Source organism: Scylla paramamosain, chromosome 48, assembly GCF_035594125.1.
Source record: "Scylla paramamosain isolate STU-SP2022 chromosome 48, ASM3559412v1, whole genome shotgun sequence".
Classification (NCBI taxonomy): Eukaryota; Metazoa; Arthropoda; class Malacostraca; order Decapoda; family Portunidae; genus Scylla; species Scylla paramamosain.
In genome coordinates, this window is record NC_087198.1 from 6,850,049 (window position 1) to 6,867,994 (window position 17,946).

General features: G+C 40.4%; 1 protein-coding gene across 1 annotated transcript in view; it reads right to left on the reverse strand.

Moving 5' to 3' along the window:
- Positions 1 to 11,922: 11,922 nt before the first annotated feature.
- Positions 11,923 to 17,946, reverse strand: part of LOC135095224 (uncharacterized) — a 28,433-nt gene continuing 22,409 nt past the window's right edge. The window contains exon 3 of the mRNA XM_063996006.1: positions 11,923 to 13,502. Coding sequence (XP_063852076.1) covers positions 12,036 to 13,502 — 1,467 coding nt within the window. The 3' untranslated portion in view covers positions 11,923 to 12,035. The remainder of the gene's footprint in view (positions 13,503 to 17,946) is intronic.

Consider the following 17,946-nt stretch of genomic DNA (forward strand, 5'->3'; position numbering starts at 1 on the left):
TGCCTTTGTCCTTTTCAGGCTGCTAAATTATTCAGGAGACTGGAGCACAAACGCATCTATATGAAAAGTAGGCAGTCATAAGAAAAGTGTCTGCAATTAAAGGGATAAAAAAATAAATAGGATGTTAATTTTGTTTCTCTTTAGGCTACAGAGATATTAAAGGGACTGCAAGTCTAAAAAAAAATATATTGTAAAAATTGTGCAGCATTGTAGGGACTTTTCCTGCCTTGAAACAAAGGAAGAGAGAGAATAAGAGGCTAATTCTGTCCTCTTTAGGCTACATTATAAAAGGGACTGCAGTACAAACGCATAGCTAAATAAATATGTTGTAAAAACTGTGCAGCATTGTAGGGACTTTTCCTGCCTTGAAACAAAGGAAGAGAGAATAAGAGGCTAATTTTGTCCTCTTTAGGCTCCATGATACAAGGGAATGCAGTACAAACGCAAGTCTCAACAGTATAGAGTCAAAACCATCCAGCACTCAGTGACCCCATCGCGCTGGTCAGTAGAGGACCCGAGGCCATCAGACGCAGCGGAAACTTTCTGGGTCGTAAGGTGATAGTCCGGGGGACGTAAATAGGTGAGCATTCGGTGTGTGTCAGATAATCCAATACTTGCTTAAAGGTCAGGGAAATTGAGCACACCAGACACGCTCCACATTACACAAGCTCTCGTCTTCACCTCCATTCATTTCAGCCAGACGACGCGAGGAGGAAAGTGCGGGAGACTGGAACGAAGCGACTGAAGACTTATGAAGGATGAGTATGAAGATTCTTTGTCTTTTTATTGATTGATTTATTTATTCATTCATTTATCTGTTTATTTATTTATTTATTTTATTTATTTACTTACTTGTGTGGTGTGGGTTTGTGTCTCTAAGGTGTAGGGTCTGCTTGTCTTCTTTCTGAAATTTACACTATAATCTTTGAAGCAATACTCACATAAATGGGCACTGAATATTTAGTAAAGCTCCCCAAAGATTTACACTATCGTTGTTCAAGCAATGCTCACCAGAGTGGGGACAACGTTTAGTAAAGCTTCCCAAGTGTAGGTAGTTTAATGTTTACTTAGTAAAACCACCGCGGGTTACTGAAAGAAAATGGTTCTCTCATAAGAGCGCAATGATGATTAATTTGGTCTCTTTCTTTATTTTTTTTATTTTATTATTTACTTATTTTTTGTTAATGGTAATGCATGACGTGAGCTGCAGCATCACCATTATGGACACACTCTTCAAGACCCCCATTATTGTCCTCTCTGTGTGAAATGCGTAGGGAAAGTACTTATAGAACACCAAATCCGAACTGTGGCCCCGGTATTTTGTGTTACTGGCCAGTGTTCAGTTATATGATGCTGCAAAGGGTTTTCGGGTCCTCCAGGCTCACTTCCCTAACCTTGCTCTGTACTCTCGCTCTTCCTTCTTACAAGCAGAAAGTGAGTCCATTGCAATATGAAAAGGATATAAAAAAGGTGCCAGATTATGAAGAAATGCAGTTGTAGTGTAGAATGTTACTAATATTGTACCGAAATGCATTATTCATACATATTTTGAAACTTTTAAAGCATTCTGCACATCTTACCATGTTGTTTTATATTTGACAGTGCCGCCGAAGTCCCGAGCGGCTTCGAGACAAGGAAGAGAAGCTCCGCGACTCACTTGAGCCAGTCAGTCAGTGGTCAGTGGCGTCAGCTTTGTTGTGGTGTACGCGTGAGTCTTGTGTTTTCTTGAACGCTTTTTTGGGCTTTAGGTGAACCAAAACTCTCCCAAAGCCTGTCCACAGTGGTCACCAGGTATGTTAACCTGGTAATGAGTGTATTTGGACATACACTGCTGATGAAACTGGTGTGTCATGCCTCGCTTGGCTGGTAGGAAGCAAACGGTTGAAGAATCAGTTGCCAGAACATTAATAACTAACATTTTCTTAATTTTGCATATTTACTAGTTTTTGTATTTCATATGACTATCTAGGATGTAAGTGTTTCCAGTGCCATGAATCTAAAGGAATGGTGCTCGAAATGGGAGCTTGTAAGGCTGAGGGACACGAAAATAGGCTTGAGTGTTGGCGAGAGTGGGCGGTGCGCCTACTGTTTAGGCGTCTCTGCCCCTCACCAGTCACCACGCATCCCGCCGCTGTCACAGCATTCCCCGGTATATTACACTTGTTTCTGGAATGTTTACCGTAATGTCTGCAATCAGGAATCATCGTAAACATTAACCATTGTTGTCTTTCTGACCACCAGCACATCCTCTGCCGTTCCACCTTCTACCACTCCGATGTTATCTTCCACTTCCTTGTCGCTGTTTGATCCTCCATCACTTTCATAACCATCATCCACTGCCTTTCCCTCGTCACCACATCCTTCACCTCCACCACATCAACTCACTCCACTTCATCAACTCATTCACACGAGGAATCATGTGTGGAGCCAAGAGTGAGAGAGCTGAGGTGAATCAACACTCTTTAGTAGAATGATTGTTCATCTCATTAAATTGAGAGTGACTTGTTGCCATGGGTTTATCTTTACCCCCACCAGCCCCACCCCAACCCAGCCTCCCCCCAGCCTTACCTCCCCTAGTCTCACCTCCCCAGCCCCATCTTTCCAGCTTCCTGTTCCTAGTTTCGCCTCCCCAGCCTCACCTTCCCAGCCTTCCCTAGCCTCACCTCCTCAGTCTAACCTCCACAACCCTGTCTTTCTAGCCTCGCCTCCTCTCTCCTGCTTACCTTGCCACCCGACCCCCAGTTTCTCCACTCCCCAGCTTTAGTAGTAACGACCCCCGCAGGCCACGTAATTGCACGAGTCATTACCTTGTCTGTGTGTGTGTGTGTGTGTGTCCACGAGGAGGTAAGGAAGCAGCAGCAGAATTGGCCTTTAGGTATTTACATTGACTAATTTGGATAACGTGAATATGAAGCATCTCAGTTATGCTAGAGGTGGGATTAGGTTAGCGGATGTTAGCTGGTTGTCTGTCTGTCTGTCTGTCTACCTGTTCATTAGTCTTTGTGCCGATACATCAATGTATTTTTTTTTCTATTTACCTCAGTTTTGTTCTGTATCTATCTGTGTTTTTCTTTCTCTGCATATATCTATGTATCTCTCTATCTATCTATATGCATCTGCTGGTCTAATTTCATCAATCTATTTATATGTCTGTTATCTACCTATATAACTTCTCATTGCTCTCTCTCTCTCTCTCTCTCTCTCTCTCTCTCTCTGGTAGGCTCTGTGGTACGTCGTTCGTGTTGCAGTCTGAAGGTTACGCGTTCGATCATGGAAACCTTTTTCGTCACCTTCACGTGGATGTTGCGGCGTCATAACTCACTTAGAATCATTGATGCAGTGAGGCGCTGGTCACTGCACCGCGGGGGCGCTTCGATCATGAATACTATCGTGCGGGAAAATTGGTAACTTCCAGTAAAGTGTCCACCTAGTGTTAAGAAAGTGAGAGGAAGAAATGTTTGCCAACGCCCTTCATAAGGAGACCAAACGAACTGGAATAGACCAGAGAACCTCACGAGAATAAAACCTTTTGCTTCACATTTGGATTAAATTGTTGGACTTGCCTATAGACTCCCACACTCTGGCGTCTTGAGAGTTTTTTTTTTCTTTCACGAGGTTTCACTGCATAAATACAAAAATAAATTCAACCTCTTCCCTCTCACTCACAGTCTTCAAGGAACATTGTAGTGTTTGTTGTCCTCGTCACGAGCTCTTAAATGATAATATTAATAAAAAAAGAACAATAATATATATATATATATATATATATATATATATATATATATATATATATATATATATATATATATATATATATATATATATATATATATATATATATATATATATATATATATATATATATATATATTAAGTATGACTCCTGGAGGTCCCGGGATGGTGTCATGCCGTGACTTCCCGAGTGACGTGAAAACCCTCCTTGAGACTTAGTTACTGGGGAAGTCTGCCTCCTAGTGGCGCCCGCTGGAAACGTAGGAACAAGCCTAAAGGATTGGGCCTACGGCTAAAGTGCTTCCCCGCGAGATGAATGTGAGGCGGGGAGTTGGACAAAATATTCCATCCTCCCTTCTCAATGAACGTTCATAGAGTAATGGGGTTCCGCCAGGCTTCGGAGCCTAGAACAGCTTCACTGATCCGGAGTCCTTCTGCTCCTTGGAGTTCTCTATCTCGTTGGGGTGGGGGCCGTCAGGGTGATTTGCCGAGTCGGTGGGTCAAACCCACTTACCCTCGACAGCGGTAGTCACTCTGGCGTTTCCGGGATGACGGCCCGCTGGTGGGGGGGTAGCGCTCTTCCTGCCTTCAAATACCAGCGGGTTCATGGCTTTGATAATGGGGTACACGGTGCGGATGCGGTACCAGTCCCCCCCGGGTCCGAGGGGCGGGCATAGAGCCTCTGTGTCCGTCCTTCGGATCAAGGGCGTCCTAGCAGAGCTCGCAGTCTGTGAATTGGTGTTTCGTGCTGCGGCGGGTCTAGTAAAGCAGATAGCCAATCGCCTGGCTGAGGGTGGCGTCCTCAGAACCGGAATCCTGTCGGGGGCGACTTCGGCAGGTAGGTTTCGCATCACCTGTGCCGTTGAAGACGGTAGGTGTGAGTAGTGCTGGCTTTAGCCCGCTACCCTGTCGTCCCCTCCAAAGGGGTTGTCCTGGCCGCCTGCTATCGGCTGCTTGGTCACCAAGCGCGGGTAAACGGCGGTCGAACAAAGCATGACTCAATCAAGATTTTTGTTGCCCTTGGCCAGTGTCCTCCCTACATAAAAAAAAAATATATATATATATATATATATATATATATATATATATATATATATATATATATATATATATATATATATATATATATATATATATATATATATATATATATATATATATATATATATATATATATATATATATATATATATATATATATATATATATATATATATATATATATATATATATATATATATATATATATATATATATATATATATATATATATATATATATATATATATATTACAATCAAAACCCGGAATCAGTCAAAACTAGTTTTAACTAGGTATTTTCAATGTGTTGGTGAACAACTAGTATTACCTAGGCAAAACTAGTTATACCTTAATGTGTTTGATATAACTAGAAATATTAAAGTTTAACTAGTTAAATCTAGTTTTATCTGATCGTGTAAGGTAAAACTAGATTCAACAACGGTACTGAATGTCAAAAGTAGGTGAGGGATATGACCACTCGTTTGAGTACCATTGCTCATTTGAGTACCATTTTTGGGGAACTCAAACATAATTTGTTTGTGTTTGTAGCTCATTTTAGTATCTTTTTAGGTGGCTGAAACGTTTATTGGTCTATTAACATATGTGGGAATATATTTCCCACACTAAGTGTAGTAACAAATGTTTAATCGGACATGCAATGATAAACATGCTTTTATTCCTATCAAAATTATGTAGCGGTACCTTTGATAACATATAGGAAAAAAAATCTCTGCCAAATTGTCACAATTTATTTTTAACGAAATGTATTAAAATTCATTAAAACAATTATCAATTTATAATTCCAACTTAATTAAAATAAAACACAATAATAATGAAACGCATCTCATACTCTTCAATAAAACAAACTGTGTCAGACCCAAGACAAAGCGCTAGTAATTGAAGTTACAAAGATATTCATTATTTGTTTTTACATGACATACTATTGTGACACTTTGAATTACAAAGGACTTTATTTTTTTTTACATTTGCTAATGTTGGTTGCACAATGTTTTGTACAATGACATCTAAAGAATCCTTGGCCTGTTCCCACACTTGAACTAGTTGCTGCACTTCTTAAAGATATTTTTTTGTCGGTAGGTATATCTTTCACATCTAGGAATAACTGTTTACACACATCAAATTCAGACCGACTATACAATTTCTTAAGAATGCCGTCTCTAGTACCTAACTTATACAATTCATCCTCACTTCTGTTTAAAACAACTGCAATGATATTCCGCAAATCTCCTTTTCCCTTGTCAACATCTGGAATTGGTACAGTGACATTTTGTCCCACACTTGCTGGAGGGTGAGACGCATCAGATACTGTCTTCATTCTTTTTGCCTGCTTTTTCAAACTAGTACTAGCTACTTGCCTATCATGTGATGTTTGTGCTTCAGAATTACAGTTTAAACATATAACATTAGATCCAAAGCCATCCTTGCCGCTCTCAACGTTTATTCCACAAGATTCGTGAATATGTGAGCCACACTTCGAGCAGTAGTGACCTTCACTTATTTCCATTTCACACACACAACACGAAAACACTTCACTTCTATTACTAGATCGTGAATTTATGTCATCTTGATTTGTCATCTGCAAAGCAACATTAGATTCCCCAACAGTGTCCTTGTTTACATGTGCAATTATCTTCTCCAAATCCTCCTCATTATTTACAACTTTAATCAATTCTCGTGGAATGCATGTTGTTGCAAGGCCAACCCTTGGTTCTACACCAAACATTGCTTTGTATGGGCTTCGATTTTTACCAGAATGATGGGCTCTGTTCTTCATAAATTGTACAAAGCGTAATCCTTCGGACCACCTTGCTGTATCATTGTCTTTCATCCATCCACTTAACATATTTTCAATATCTTGATTTGCCCGTTCCACAGACCCTTGACTTTGACTCTGTCTTGGTTTTCCATGCACAATTTTCAACTCTGGCCACAAAGAAGCTAAGGACGTTATAACACTATTTACAAATTCTCTTCCGTTATCACTCTGTAAAATGCAGGGTTAAAAAAATATCAACAAGGTGATAAGCAACTTCTTCAGCACGTTTACATTGCAATGCACGTAGTATCACAAATTTAGTTAAATGATCTTGATAAACCATTATGAATTTATATTTTCCATCTGCTTGTGTCTGCATATCAATTAAGTCCACTTGACACCGACTATTTAGCTCTGAGTGTAAGATTGGTTTGGAAACAAGTCCTCTTTTATTTTTCTTACTTTGGCACACTTCACACATGGTCAAGAAGAGCTTTATCATATCGGCTGTCACATTTGTATATTTCCTTTTAATTTCACATTTCAGTCTATCTCGACCACCATGACCGATTGCTACATGAGATGTCTTAATGACTTCAAAAATCTCGGGAGCAGGAACGTAATAACGAACTTGGTCATTTTTGCTACTTGCAATCAATTTTTGAACACCACCAATTTCAATGACATCAAACCGCTTCAGTCTTCTGTACTGTAGAGACGTTTTCTTCTTAGCAGTTTTAGCCTCCTTTACCTCCTGCAACAGTGAACCGTATTTTTCTGCAGTAAGTATGTTGTAGTGTGGTTCTTGTTGCACGTCCCACTTCAGTATGGTCTGTAAAAACATAGTCTCCCATTCAGTGTCAGCTGCCTGGTTAGGAGGGCGGTCAAGAGGGTGTTCAGGATGGTCAGGTGAGCTCCAAGTTGCCATCTTGTTGTATTGGTGGCTCACGAACAACTGAAAGGTGAAGTAAATCAGTGAACCAGCTAAATGAGAATGAATCCTCCCCCTCCTTCCCCCACCCTACAAACTATGACTCAGTAACATCTAACAAAGAAATAACAATTAAGGTAAACGGCAATGCAATAATCTGATATCAGAGGACAACACACGTACTAACCTGTGTCAATGCAGGAGGACAGCGGACTGAAACATACAAAAACTGACAAGCCAGCGTCCTCACTTCCGGTGTTTGTCAAGCGAGTCCCACCCTTATGGTCCCCACATGGTTCACTCCACTCCCTAATGCTATTTATACATAGAAATGTTTTCCCTGGCACTACACCAGTTTCACTTTTAGTCTAACCTAGTTTTCCCAAACTTAACAATTGTTAAAACTAGTTTTGACTGAAGTGTGTAGGTAAAACTAGGTGTAAAATACATTTCGTGTTTTACCGAGCCTTTATGTTAAGAAACTAGTTTTGCCTAGGTAATACTAGTTTTTACAAACAATAAATTATATTACTAGTTCTGACTAGTTGAAACTAGTTTTGGTTGATTTCGGGTTCTGACTGTAACATATATATATATATATATATATATATATATATATATATATATATATATATATATATATATATATATATATATATATATATATATATATATATATATATATATATATATATATATATATATAAAGTAAAGATTTCCCTCCAACTTGCAGTCCTCGTTTTCTAAGGTCTCCACGGCAGGTCTTAAACGCAGGTTGCAGGAAACTGAGGCCAGAGTCTTTTTTTTCTATAGCCTTTGTTCTACTATTAATATTCATTCTGCTTCGTGGGTCAGGAAGTGTTAAATTGATATATTCTCGTGTCTTAATTCTACACAATTCTAAAAACATTTTTTCTGTAAAGTGATGAAAAACGAGTCAATTCTATACCTTCAGTTTTTGTTTCATTAATACGAATCCCTGCGCTATGTAAATATAGTAATGTTTAACAGATATTTTTGGAGGGGCTTTTTATATTGTTCAGCACATAATCTTAGCCACGTTCCTTCACAGTGAGGAGGGATGAATAGTCTGTATCCCTAGCCTTTGTTGTACTGATACCATTCCTTATGCCGTGACTTTTTATATTGTTCAGCACATAATCTTAGCCACGTTCCTTCACAGTGAGGAGGGATGAATAGTCTGTATCCCTAGCCTTTGTTGTACTGATACCATTCCTTCTGCCGTAACTTCAGTAGTTTCCACGAAATATTTTTTCTCACTTTGAAAGTTCTTTACGACATAAATCTCAAACATGTTCTTGAAAAGTGAGAAAACAGGATTACTTCTCTCTGTCCTTTGTTTTACTCCTACGATTCCTTCTGTTTCCTTGGTTCGATAATCTCAAACTGACATTTTCTCGTTTTCGTAATTCCTCAGGGGAGAAATTTCAAGCACGTCCTTCAGAGCGGGGAGGCCTGTGTCTTGTTTACCTTTAAACTTTGCTCTGGTGATGTGATTTGTTCTGCGATGTAACGTTAATAGTCTTCAGTACACATCTTCTACTTTGCTTTAATAATACCATTCCATCTGGTATGTGTGTCTTAAGCTGATATATATATATATATATATATATATATATATATATATATATATATATATATATATATATATATATATATATATATATATATATATATATATATATATATATATATATATATATATATATATATATATATAAGATATTTCTTTCTTTCTTTCTTTCGAGGGAATTTGTAGCATGGTACAGAAAAGTGAAGGAGAGGAGTACTCTTTACCTGAAGCTTTTGTTTTGGTAATACGATTCCTTGTGGTGTGTGACTTAAGTATTGTTTTTGTAAGGTCTTTAAGACAGAATTTCACCACGTGCCTGGAGTGTGAGGCGGGAAGAGTCAGTTCTTTATCGTTGGCCTTTTGTTATTTTTATTTCATCTCGACAGAATCTCGGCCACTTCCCTGAAAAGTGAGGACCAACGAATACATGACTTAATTGTGGGTTTCTTATACTAATGTGATTCCTTTTGTTGTGTAAGTTAGTGAGTTTAAGTGATGTATTCTCGTTTTCTTAATTCTTCTTGACTATTTTCAACCACGTTCCAGAAAACTAAGGAAGGGTTAGAATTCCTTATCTCTGCCTTGTAATGTGGCAATGCAAATCCTTCTCTGATGTAGATTTTACGTTTTTTTTTTTCTTTGATTATCGGAATTGTTGTGGGCAGATTGCAAACCATGTTCATTAGGAAAAGTTTTATCAGTATTTAAGGAAATATTTCATTTTTCTCTCGCCAAACTTTGGAGGACACTAATCTGAGCCACGTTCAAGGTGAAGGCTTCGTTTCATGGAATAGAAAAGGGTGTGTTTTGTTAATGTATAGCGGCAGATTCATCCCAGAGCGTGTCTTTACAAGCTAGGGAGTCTTAGGCAAACATTTTCTTTTCTTCTTCAATTCCTCTGGATAGAAATCTGAGCCACATTCCTGGCAAAGTGAGAAGAAGTTTGTGTTTTCTTTATTTATTGCGTTAGTTTTATTTCCAGGGCTCATTTTTGGTACGTAAGTATATGTTTTATTTTTATGTATTACTTTTTTGATGAGGGAGGTGGACGTGACCAGAGTTTGAGCTGAGCAGATTGAAAAGGCTAGCGTTAACTGACTGAACCATGAGGCACTTGTTTTGTGCGTGTAAGCAAGCTACTCTTAAGTGCATATTTTATTTTATACATTTACCACGACGGAAATTTCTCAAGTATGGCAAAAAGAGGCTCCTTTCCTTCCAACAGATTTATTAGAGTCGTGTTTGTCACTTCCAGCGTTACATTTTAGGTTAGATGGTCGTAGCAATAAACTCCACATGCAAGCCTTAAAGAATAACATTTCCTTCCACAAGTCACTGTAATTAAGTTCCTCATCTGTAACATCCATTCCATCCCAGCGATTTCTTGTGGTGTGTAGGTTAGGCAGAACAACACTGGGTCTAGAAGCTGCTCATGTTTGTCTGTCTGTCCACGCGTCGCCTTGAACTCGTGTACTGAAAGCCTACATGGAAATCTGCAGCTGGAAGAGAATTATATCTTGTAACGAGTGAGGAGAGCGGCAGGCAGACATTGGCAACCCCTCGCAGGGTCTTGGTGTATGTAAACCTGCGTGTAAGGTCTCTTCGAGCTGCCGGGCTGGGAGGTGGTGCAGTTTTGAGTACTGGCAGGTGTATTGCATCGGCAGCGGTGTGCGTCCCTTCCATGTCGTGCAATTCAGGTACTGCCCGAGCCTTTTGAGTGACGCGACTTCTGAATCTTTGTGAAACGTGTTGGTGTGAAGTGTGGGTTTGTGAGGCACCACTGGCAGGCCACGAAGGACAGGGTGGCCCGAGTACTTCAGCCTTTTTACTGTTTATTTTATCGATGGTCAGTGAAATTCGGTACTGTTCGGAACGGAACGGAAGAAAAGAGTGGGTGAAATAAAAAAGAACAACATAGAGAGAGGGAAATTTGGGTGAATACGGGATGAAACAATGGGGAGAAAGACAGCTGGTACTGTTCGAACCCCTTGACTTACGTGACTTTTCATCAGCCTTTGTGGAATGATATAAAGTGCGGCTGTCAAAGACACTGCTGGCAGCGTAAAGGATGACAGGATACTTCACACCTTTTGTGCTTGTTTCATTGCTGGTCACTTAACAAAAAATGTGTGTGTGTGTGTGTGTGTGTGTGTGTGTGTGTGTGTGTGTGTGTGTGTCTGTGTGTCTGTGTGTCTGTGTGTCTGTGTGAATGTATGTGTGTTATTCATTCAGCACTAGGAAGCAGACAAGTATTAAAACAGTTTCTCTATTTACTAGTGATGAAAATGGTAGAAAACTCACACACACACACACACACACACACACACACACACACACACACACACACACACACACACACACACACACATACACACACACAAGGACATCACACGTTGGTAGAGTTGCTGTTAATCCATTAACTCAGGATTACATTGGCGGGGCGCGAGGCAGTTTGATATAATGGGTGTGGCACATAACCAGCTGCGGTGGTCTTTGGTGTATACATTTGCTTGGTGTCAACACAGTTATGTACTTAATAACTTGCTGCTTCGTTCTCCGACATGGTCTGTATTTCCTGCTGCCTGTGACTGGAGCTGTTTCCACACACAAGTGTCCTCAATGAAAACTACATTGCCTTTCTTTCGGATCTACCTTTTTTTTTTTTTTTGCGGGAAAGAATGACTTTGTGAACCATTATCTTGCCCTCATTCCTTCACCGCTCATCCAGATTTATATATATATATATATATATATATATATATATATATATATATATATATATATATATATATATATATATATATATATATATATATATATATATATATATATATATATATATATATTTTTTTTTTTTTTTTTTTTTTTTTATGTAGGAAGGATACTGGCCAAGGGCAACAAAAATCTAATAAAAAAAAATGCCCACTGAAATGCCAGTCCCTAAAAGGGTCAAAGCAGTGGTCAAAAATTGGTGGATAAGTGTCCTGAAACCTCCCTCTTGAAGGAATTCAAGTCATAGGAAGGTGGAAATACAGAAGCAGGCAAGGAGTTCCAGAGTTTACCAGAGAAAGGGATGAATGATTGAGAATACTGGTTAACTCTTGCGTTAGAGAGGTGGACAGAATAGGAGTGAGAGAAAGAAGAAAGTCTTGTGCAGCGAGGCCGCGGAAGGAGGGGAGGCATGCAGTTAGCAAGATCAGAAGAGCAGTTAGCATGAAAATAGCGGTAGAAGACAGCTAGAGATGCAACATTGCGGCGGTGAGAGAGAGGCTGAAGACAGTCAGTTAGAGGAGAGGAGTTGATGAGACGAAAAGCTTTTGATTCCACCCTGTCTAGAAGAGCAGTATGAGTGGAACCCCCCCAGACATGTGAAGCATACTCCATACATGGACGGATAAGGCCCTTGTACAGAGTTAGCAGCTGGGGGGGTGAGAAAAACTGGCGGAGACGTCTCAGAACACCTAACTTCATAGAAGCTGTTTTAGCTAGAGATGAGATGTGAAGTTTCCAGTTCAGATTATAAGTAAAGGACAGACCGAGGATGTTCAGTGTAGAAGAGGGGGACAGTTGAGTGTCATTGAAGAAGAGGGGATAGTTGTCTGGAAGATTGTGTCGAGTTGATAGATGGAGGAATTGAGTTTTTGAGGCATTGAACAATACCAAGTTTGCTCTGCCCCAATCAGAAATTTTAGAAAGATCAGAAGTCAGGCGTTCTGTGGCTTCCCTGCGTGATATGTTTACCTCCTGAAGGGTTGGACGTCTATGAAAAGACGTGGAAAAGTGCAGGGTGGTATCATCAGCATAGGATTGGATAGGACAAGAAGTTTGGTTTAGAAGATCATTAATGAATAATAAGAAGAGAGTGGGTGACAGGACAGAACCCTGAGGAACACCACTGTTAATAGATTTAGGAGAAGAACAGTGACCGTCTACCACAGCAGCAATAGAACGGTCAGAAAGGAAACTTGAGATGAAGTTACAGAGAGAAGGATAGAAACCGTAGGAGGGTAGTTTGGAAATCAAAGCTTTGTGCCAGACTCTATCAAAGGCTTTTGATATGTCCAAGGCAACAGCAAAAGTTTCACCAAAGTCTCTAAAAGAGGATGACCAAGACTCAGTAAGGAAAGCCAGAAGATCACCAGTAGAGCGGCCTTGACGGAACCCATACTGGCGATCAGATAGAAGGTTGTGAAGTGATAGATGTTTAAGAATCTTCCTGTTGAGGATAGATTCAAAAACTTTAGATAAGCAGGAAATTAAAGCAATAGGACGGTAGTTTGAGGGATTAGAGCGGTCACCCTTTTTAGGAACAGGTTGAATGTAGGCAAACTTCCAGCAAGAAGGAAAGGTAGATGTTGACAGACAGAGCTGAAAGAGTTTGACTAGGCAAGGTGCAAGCACGGAGGCACAGTTTCGGAGAACAATAGGAGGGACCCCATCAGGTCCATAAGCCTTCCGAGGGTTTAGGCCAGCGAGGGCATGGAAAACATCATTACGAAGAATTTTAATACGAGGCATGAAGTAGTCAGAGGGTGGAGGAGAGGGAGGAACAAGCCCAGAATCGTCCAAGGTAGAGTTTTTAGCAAAGGTTTGAGCAAAGAGTTCAGCTTTAGAAATAGATGTGATAGCAGTGGTGCCATCTGGTTGAAGTAGAGGAGGGAAAGAAGAAGAAGCAAAGTTATTGGAGATATTTTTGGCTAGATGCCAGAAATCACGAGGGGAGTTAGATCTTGAAAGGTTTTGACATTTTCTGTTAATGAAGGAGTTTTTGGCTAGTTGGAGAACAGACTTGGCATGGTTCCGGGCAGAAATATAAAGTGCATGAGATTCTGGTGAAGGAAGGCTTAAGTACCTTTTGTGGGCCACCTCTCTATCATGTATAGCACGAGAACAAGCTGTGTTAAACCAAGGTTTAGAAGGTTTAGGACGAGAAAAAGAGTGAGGAATGTACGCCTCCATGCCAGACACTATCACCTCTGTTATGCGCTCAGCACATAAAGACGGGTCTCTGACACGGAAGCAGTAGTCATTCCAAGGAAAATCAGCAAAATACCGCCTCAGGTCCCCCCAACTAGCAGAGGCAAAACGCCAGAGGCACCTTCGCTTAGGGGGATCCTGAGGAGGGATTGGAGTGATAGGACAAGATAAAGATATGAGATTGTGATCGGAGGAGCCCAACGGAGAAGAAAGGGTGACAGCATAAGCAGAAGGATTAGAGGTCAGGAAAAGGTCAAGAATGTTGGGCGTATCTCCAAGACGGTCAGGAATACGAGTAGGGTGTTGCACCAATTGCTCTAGGTCATGGAGGATAGCAAAGTTGTAGGCTAGTTCACCAGGATGGTCAGTGAAGGGAGAGGAAAGCCAAAGCTGGTGGTGAACATTGAAGTCTCCAAGAATGGAGATCTCTGCAAAAGGGAAGAGGGTCAGAATGTGCTCCACTTTGGAAGTTAAGTAGTCAAAGAATTTCTTATAGTCAGAGGAGTTAGGAGAGAGGTATACATATATATATACTCCTTCACCTCGGAGTCCTCATCTGGGAAGGAGACCAAAAATGTCCCCAGGTTGGACTGCTCTTCAGATATCGACTAAGTGTCTTGACAACCCCCCACAACTTTTTTCCATAAACTTGTGCAACATTCGCGGTCTAAGATCTAATTTCCAATCTGTAGAACACCACCTCTCCTCTTGTAAACCTCATCTTCTTTTCGTCACTGAAACACAAGTATCTGACGCAACAAACATTTTCAAATTATTTCCAAAACTAAAGTGCAAATATAGTTATGGTTATATTTCTACGTCACATATACAGAGAGAGAGAGAGAGAGAGAGAGAGAGAGAGAGAGAGAGAGAGAGAGAGAGAGAGAGAGAGAGAGAGAGAGTTTTACGTGTCTAGATTAATAAAAAAAAATCTTGAAATTCTATTAAACCTTACCTGAGGGGATATGGAAGAAGGGAGAGGGGAGGAAGGGGGACGGGAGAGGTGAGAGGGAGGATGGGAAGGGGAGCGAAGGGGGAGAGAGGGAGGGAAGGGAGGAAGGAAAGGGTTGAAGAAAAGAGGAAAGTTAAGGAAGAGATGATTGCTGTGTTATCATGTTCTGTTTATCTATTTATTTATTTATTTATTTATTTACTTATTTTTATAGGTGAGAATTGCGATTGTGAAGGAGCATTTTTGTTTGTTTGTTTGTTTGTTTGTTTGTTCTTGTTTAACCTGTCTTTCGTTCCTCGTTTCTTTGTTTTATATTGTTTGTATTTTCTGGTGTTGTTCTTGTCTTCCTGTTACTCCTTTTTTTGTCTTCTTTTCTCCTTCACCTCCTCTCCCCGTCGTTTTCCTTTTTTTTCCCTTTTTCTTCTCTTATTTTTCATCTTCCTCTTCCTCCACCACCACCACCACCACCACAACTAATTTTTTTTTTCTTCTTCCTCCTCTTTATTTTCCTTCACCACCACCACCACCACAAGTTCCCTCCACATTGATCACATTGTCAGTCTCTCCTCACTCGATCCCTAGTATACAGCGGCACTCATTCCTCACCTAGTGGCGGCAGTTAGGGTGCACGTCACTCCCGGGTGTTACAGGAGACTCATTACAGGACAATAAACACGTTGCAGAGGCTCAGGTGTTGTCACTATTTACCTGGATATAAACACCTTCATTATTCTCCACTCGGGTCGTCTGTGTTTTTTCCCTGACAGGTTCAAGATTGACTTAAAGAGACAAGAAGGGAGTGGTTCATAAATAGAATGGTGGATGAATGGAATAGAGTAAGGAATCAGGTCATTAGTGCAGAGTTATATGGGAGTTTTAAAAGATTGGACAAATTTATGAATGATTAGTGGAAATTGATGTGTTTTGTAAAGACTGCCACGTGTAGGCCTGATGGCTTCTTGCAGCTTCCCTTGTTTCCTTTGTAATGTTCTTATAGCCTCGTGTTCTTGAGCTTTTTCTGTCTCACCAGGGCTATTTTCAGAGGCTACAGAGATGCTTTCTGAAGTTGTCACGCGTGTTTCTCCCACTGGTTAGGTAGAATCCTCGATCACCTGCTGCTACAATAATGATCATTGCGTAGGGAGGGGGTGGCAGGTTTACCGGGGGGGGGGGGGCGCCTCTACTCTCGACCTTGCTCTCTCACGCTTTGCTGCCTTACGTGGAGCGAACACGACCTGGGAAGACATAAACCGATAAAGGAGGAAGAGGAGGAGGAGAAAGAAGAGAGGGAGGAGGAGGAGGAGGAGGAGGAGAAGGAGTACTTGGCGGAATAAAAGAAAGCTAAGTACAGCGGAGACAAGTGGGAGTGAAAACCTGAAGAGGAAAAAAAAAGGGAATGAAGAGAAAGTTGCTAATGATAAGAATGAAGGTTACGAGACTCTGGAAGAACAAAGAAAATGAAGAGGTGAACCAGAGGGATGAATAAGAGAACATGAAAATGAAGAGAAAGGATGAGATGAAGAGGAGAAGGAAATGGAGAAAGAGGAGGAGGAGGATTAAGAATAGAAGGTCGAAGAGAAGGAAGAAGAGGAGGAAGGGGAAAATTACAATGAAGAGAGAGGAGGAGGAAGACGAGGAGGACAAGAAACAGAAAGAGAAGAAAAGAGAAAGAGAGAAAAAAAAATCAGTAAGACGGAGTAAGGGAAGATGAAAAACAGAGGAACACGAAAAAAATAAAAAAAAGAAGAAGAAAAGGATAACATCAACAGTATCACAAGTTCATTACCTTCACACGGTGTTCACTTGACTGACTTTATGAAATTCGTGCACACCTTTGGTTTTCGCTGACCAGTGCTCACCTCAGCCCCTGCTTGCCTGATATCCTGCTTGAGGGAGAGTGAATGCCTTGAAATTAGTGATTAGCGGACGGCGAGGGGCGGAGAAGGAGGCTGGCAAGGGTGGAAAGGAGGTAGTGGATAGGTGGAAGTATGGATGGACTAGAATGGTGGATCGGATGGTTGTTAGTGGGTGGCGTGGATGGTTGATGGAAGGATGGAAAGACTAGGATGGAAGGATAGAAGACTAGGATGGACTAGGATGAATGATGTCTGGACTTGGATGGTTCACAGTGGATGGTCAGGATGAAAAGTAATGATTTTGTCAGTTTTTTATCGTACTGTGAACTTCAGAGGGAAAAATGTCGAAAAAAATGACTTGAGGGGAATGTGTCCAGAGGGGAGAATGTTTAAAGGGGAAAATGATCAGAGGGAAGAATGAATAGAGGGAAAAATGTGTAGAAAAGGAAAATATCAGGAAAATTACTTGAGGGAATCATATTTACAAAGGAAAATATCTAAAGAGGAAAATGATGAGAGGAAAATAATTACTAAAAGGAAAATGACAACAAAGAAAATTACCACAAAGAAGAAAATGAAAAGGAAAACTGTTCAGTGGGGAAATTATGTACAGGAGAAAATAACGAGAGAAAAAAAATGACAAGATGAAAAAAAAATGGTGAGGGAAAATTTCAATAGAAAAATTACTTCTTTCTTTTCGATATGGTTCCCGTGACCTCGTTGTAGTGTGAAAATACTCATACATACAAGGCAGGGAGCGTTGTAATTCTATCTAGACTCTTGACCTCAGCTGACAGTCTTAACAAGGCCCTCACATCCTCTTTCTCTCTCCCTCCTTCCCTTCCTTCCTCCTCTTTACCTTTTTTTCTTCCTTCTTCTCTTTCTTTCTGTTCTTCCAGATGTTCTTCTCCCACACTTCCTGGTTTCCTCTTTTTCTTAACCTCTCCTCATTCTTCTCCTCCTCATCTTTCTCTTCCTCCTTCTTCCTCTTACTGGTTGCTTTTCTTTTACGCGTTCTGCATTCCTAACTTCTTCCTGCTCTCTTTACTCCTTTCCTACTCATTCCTCCTACTCTTCTTATTTCCAA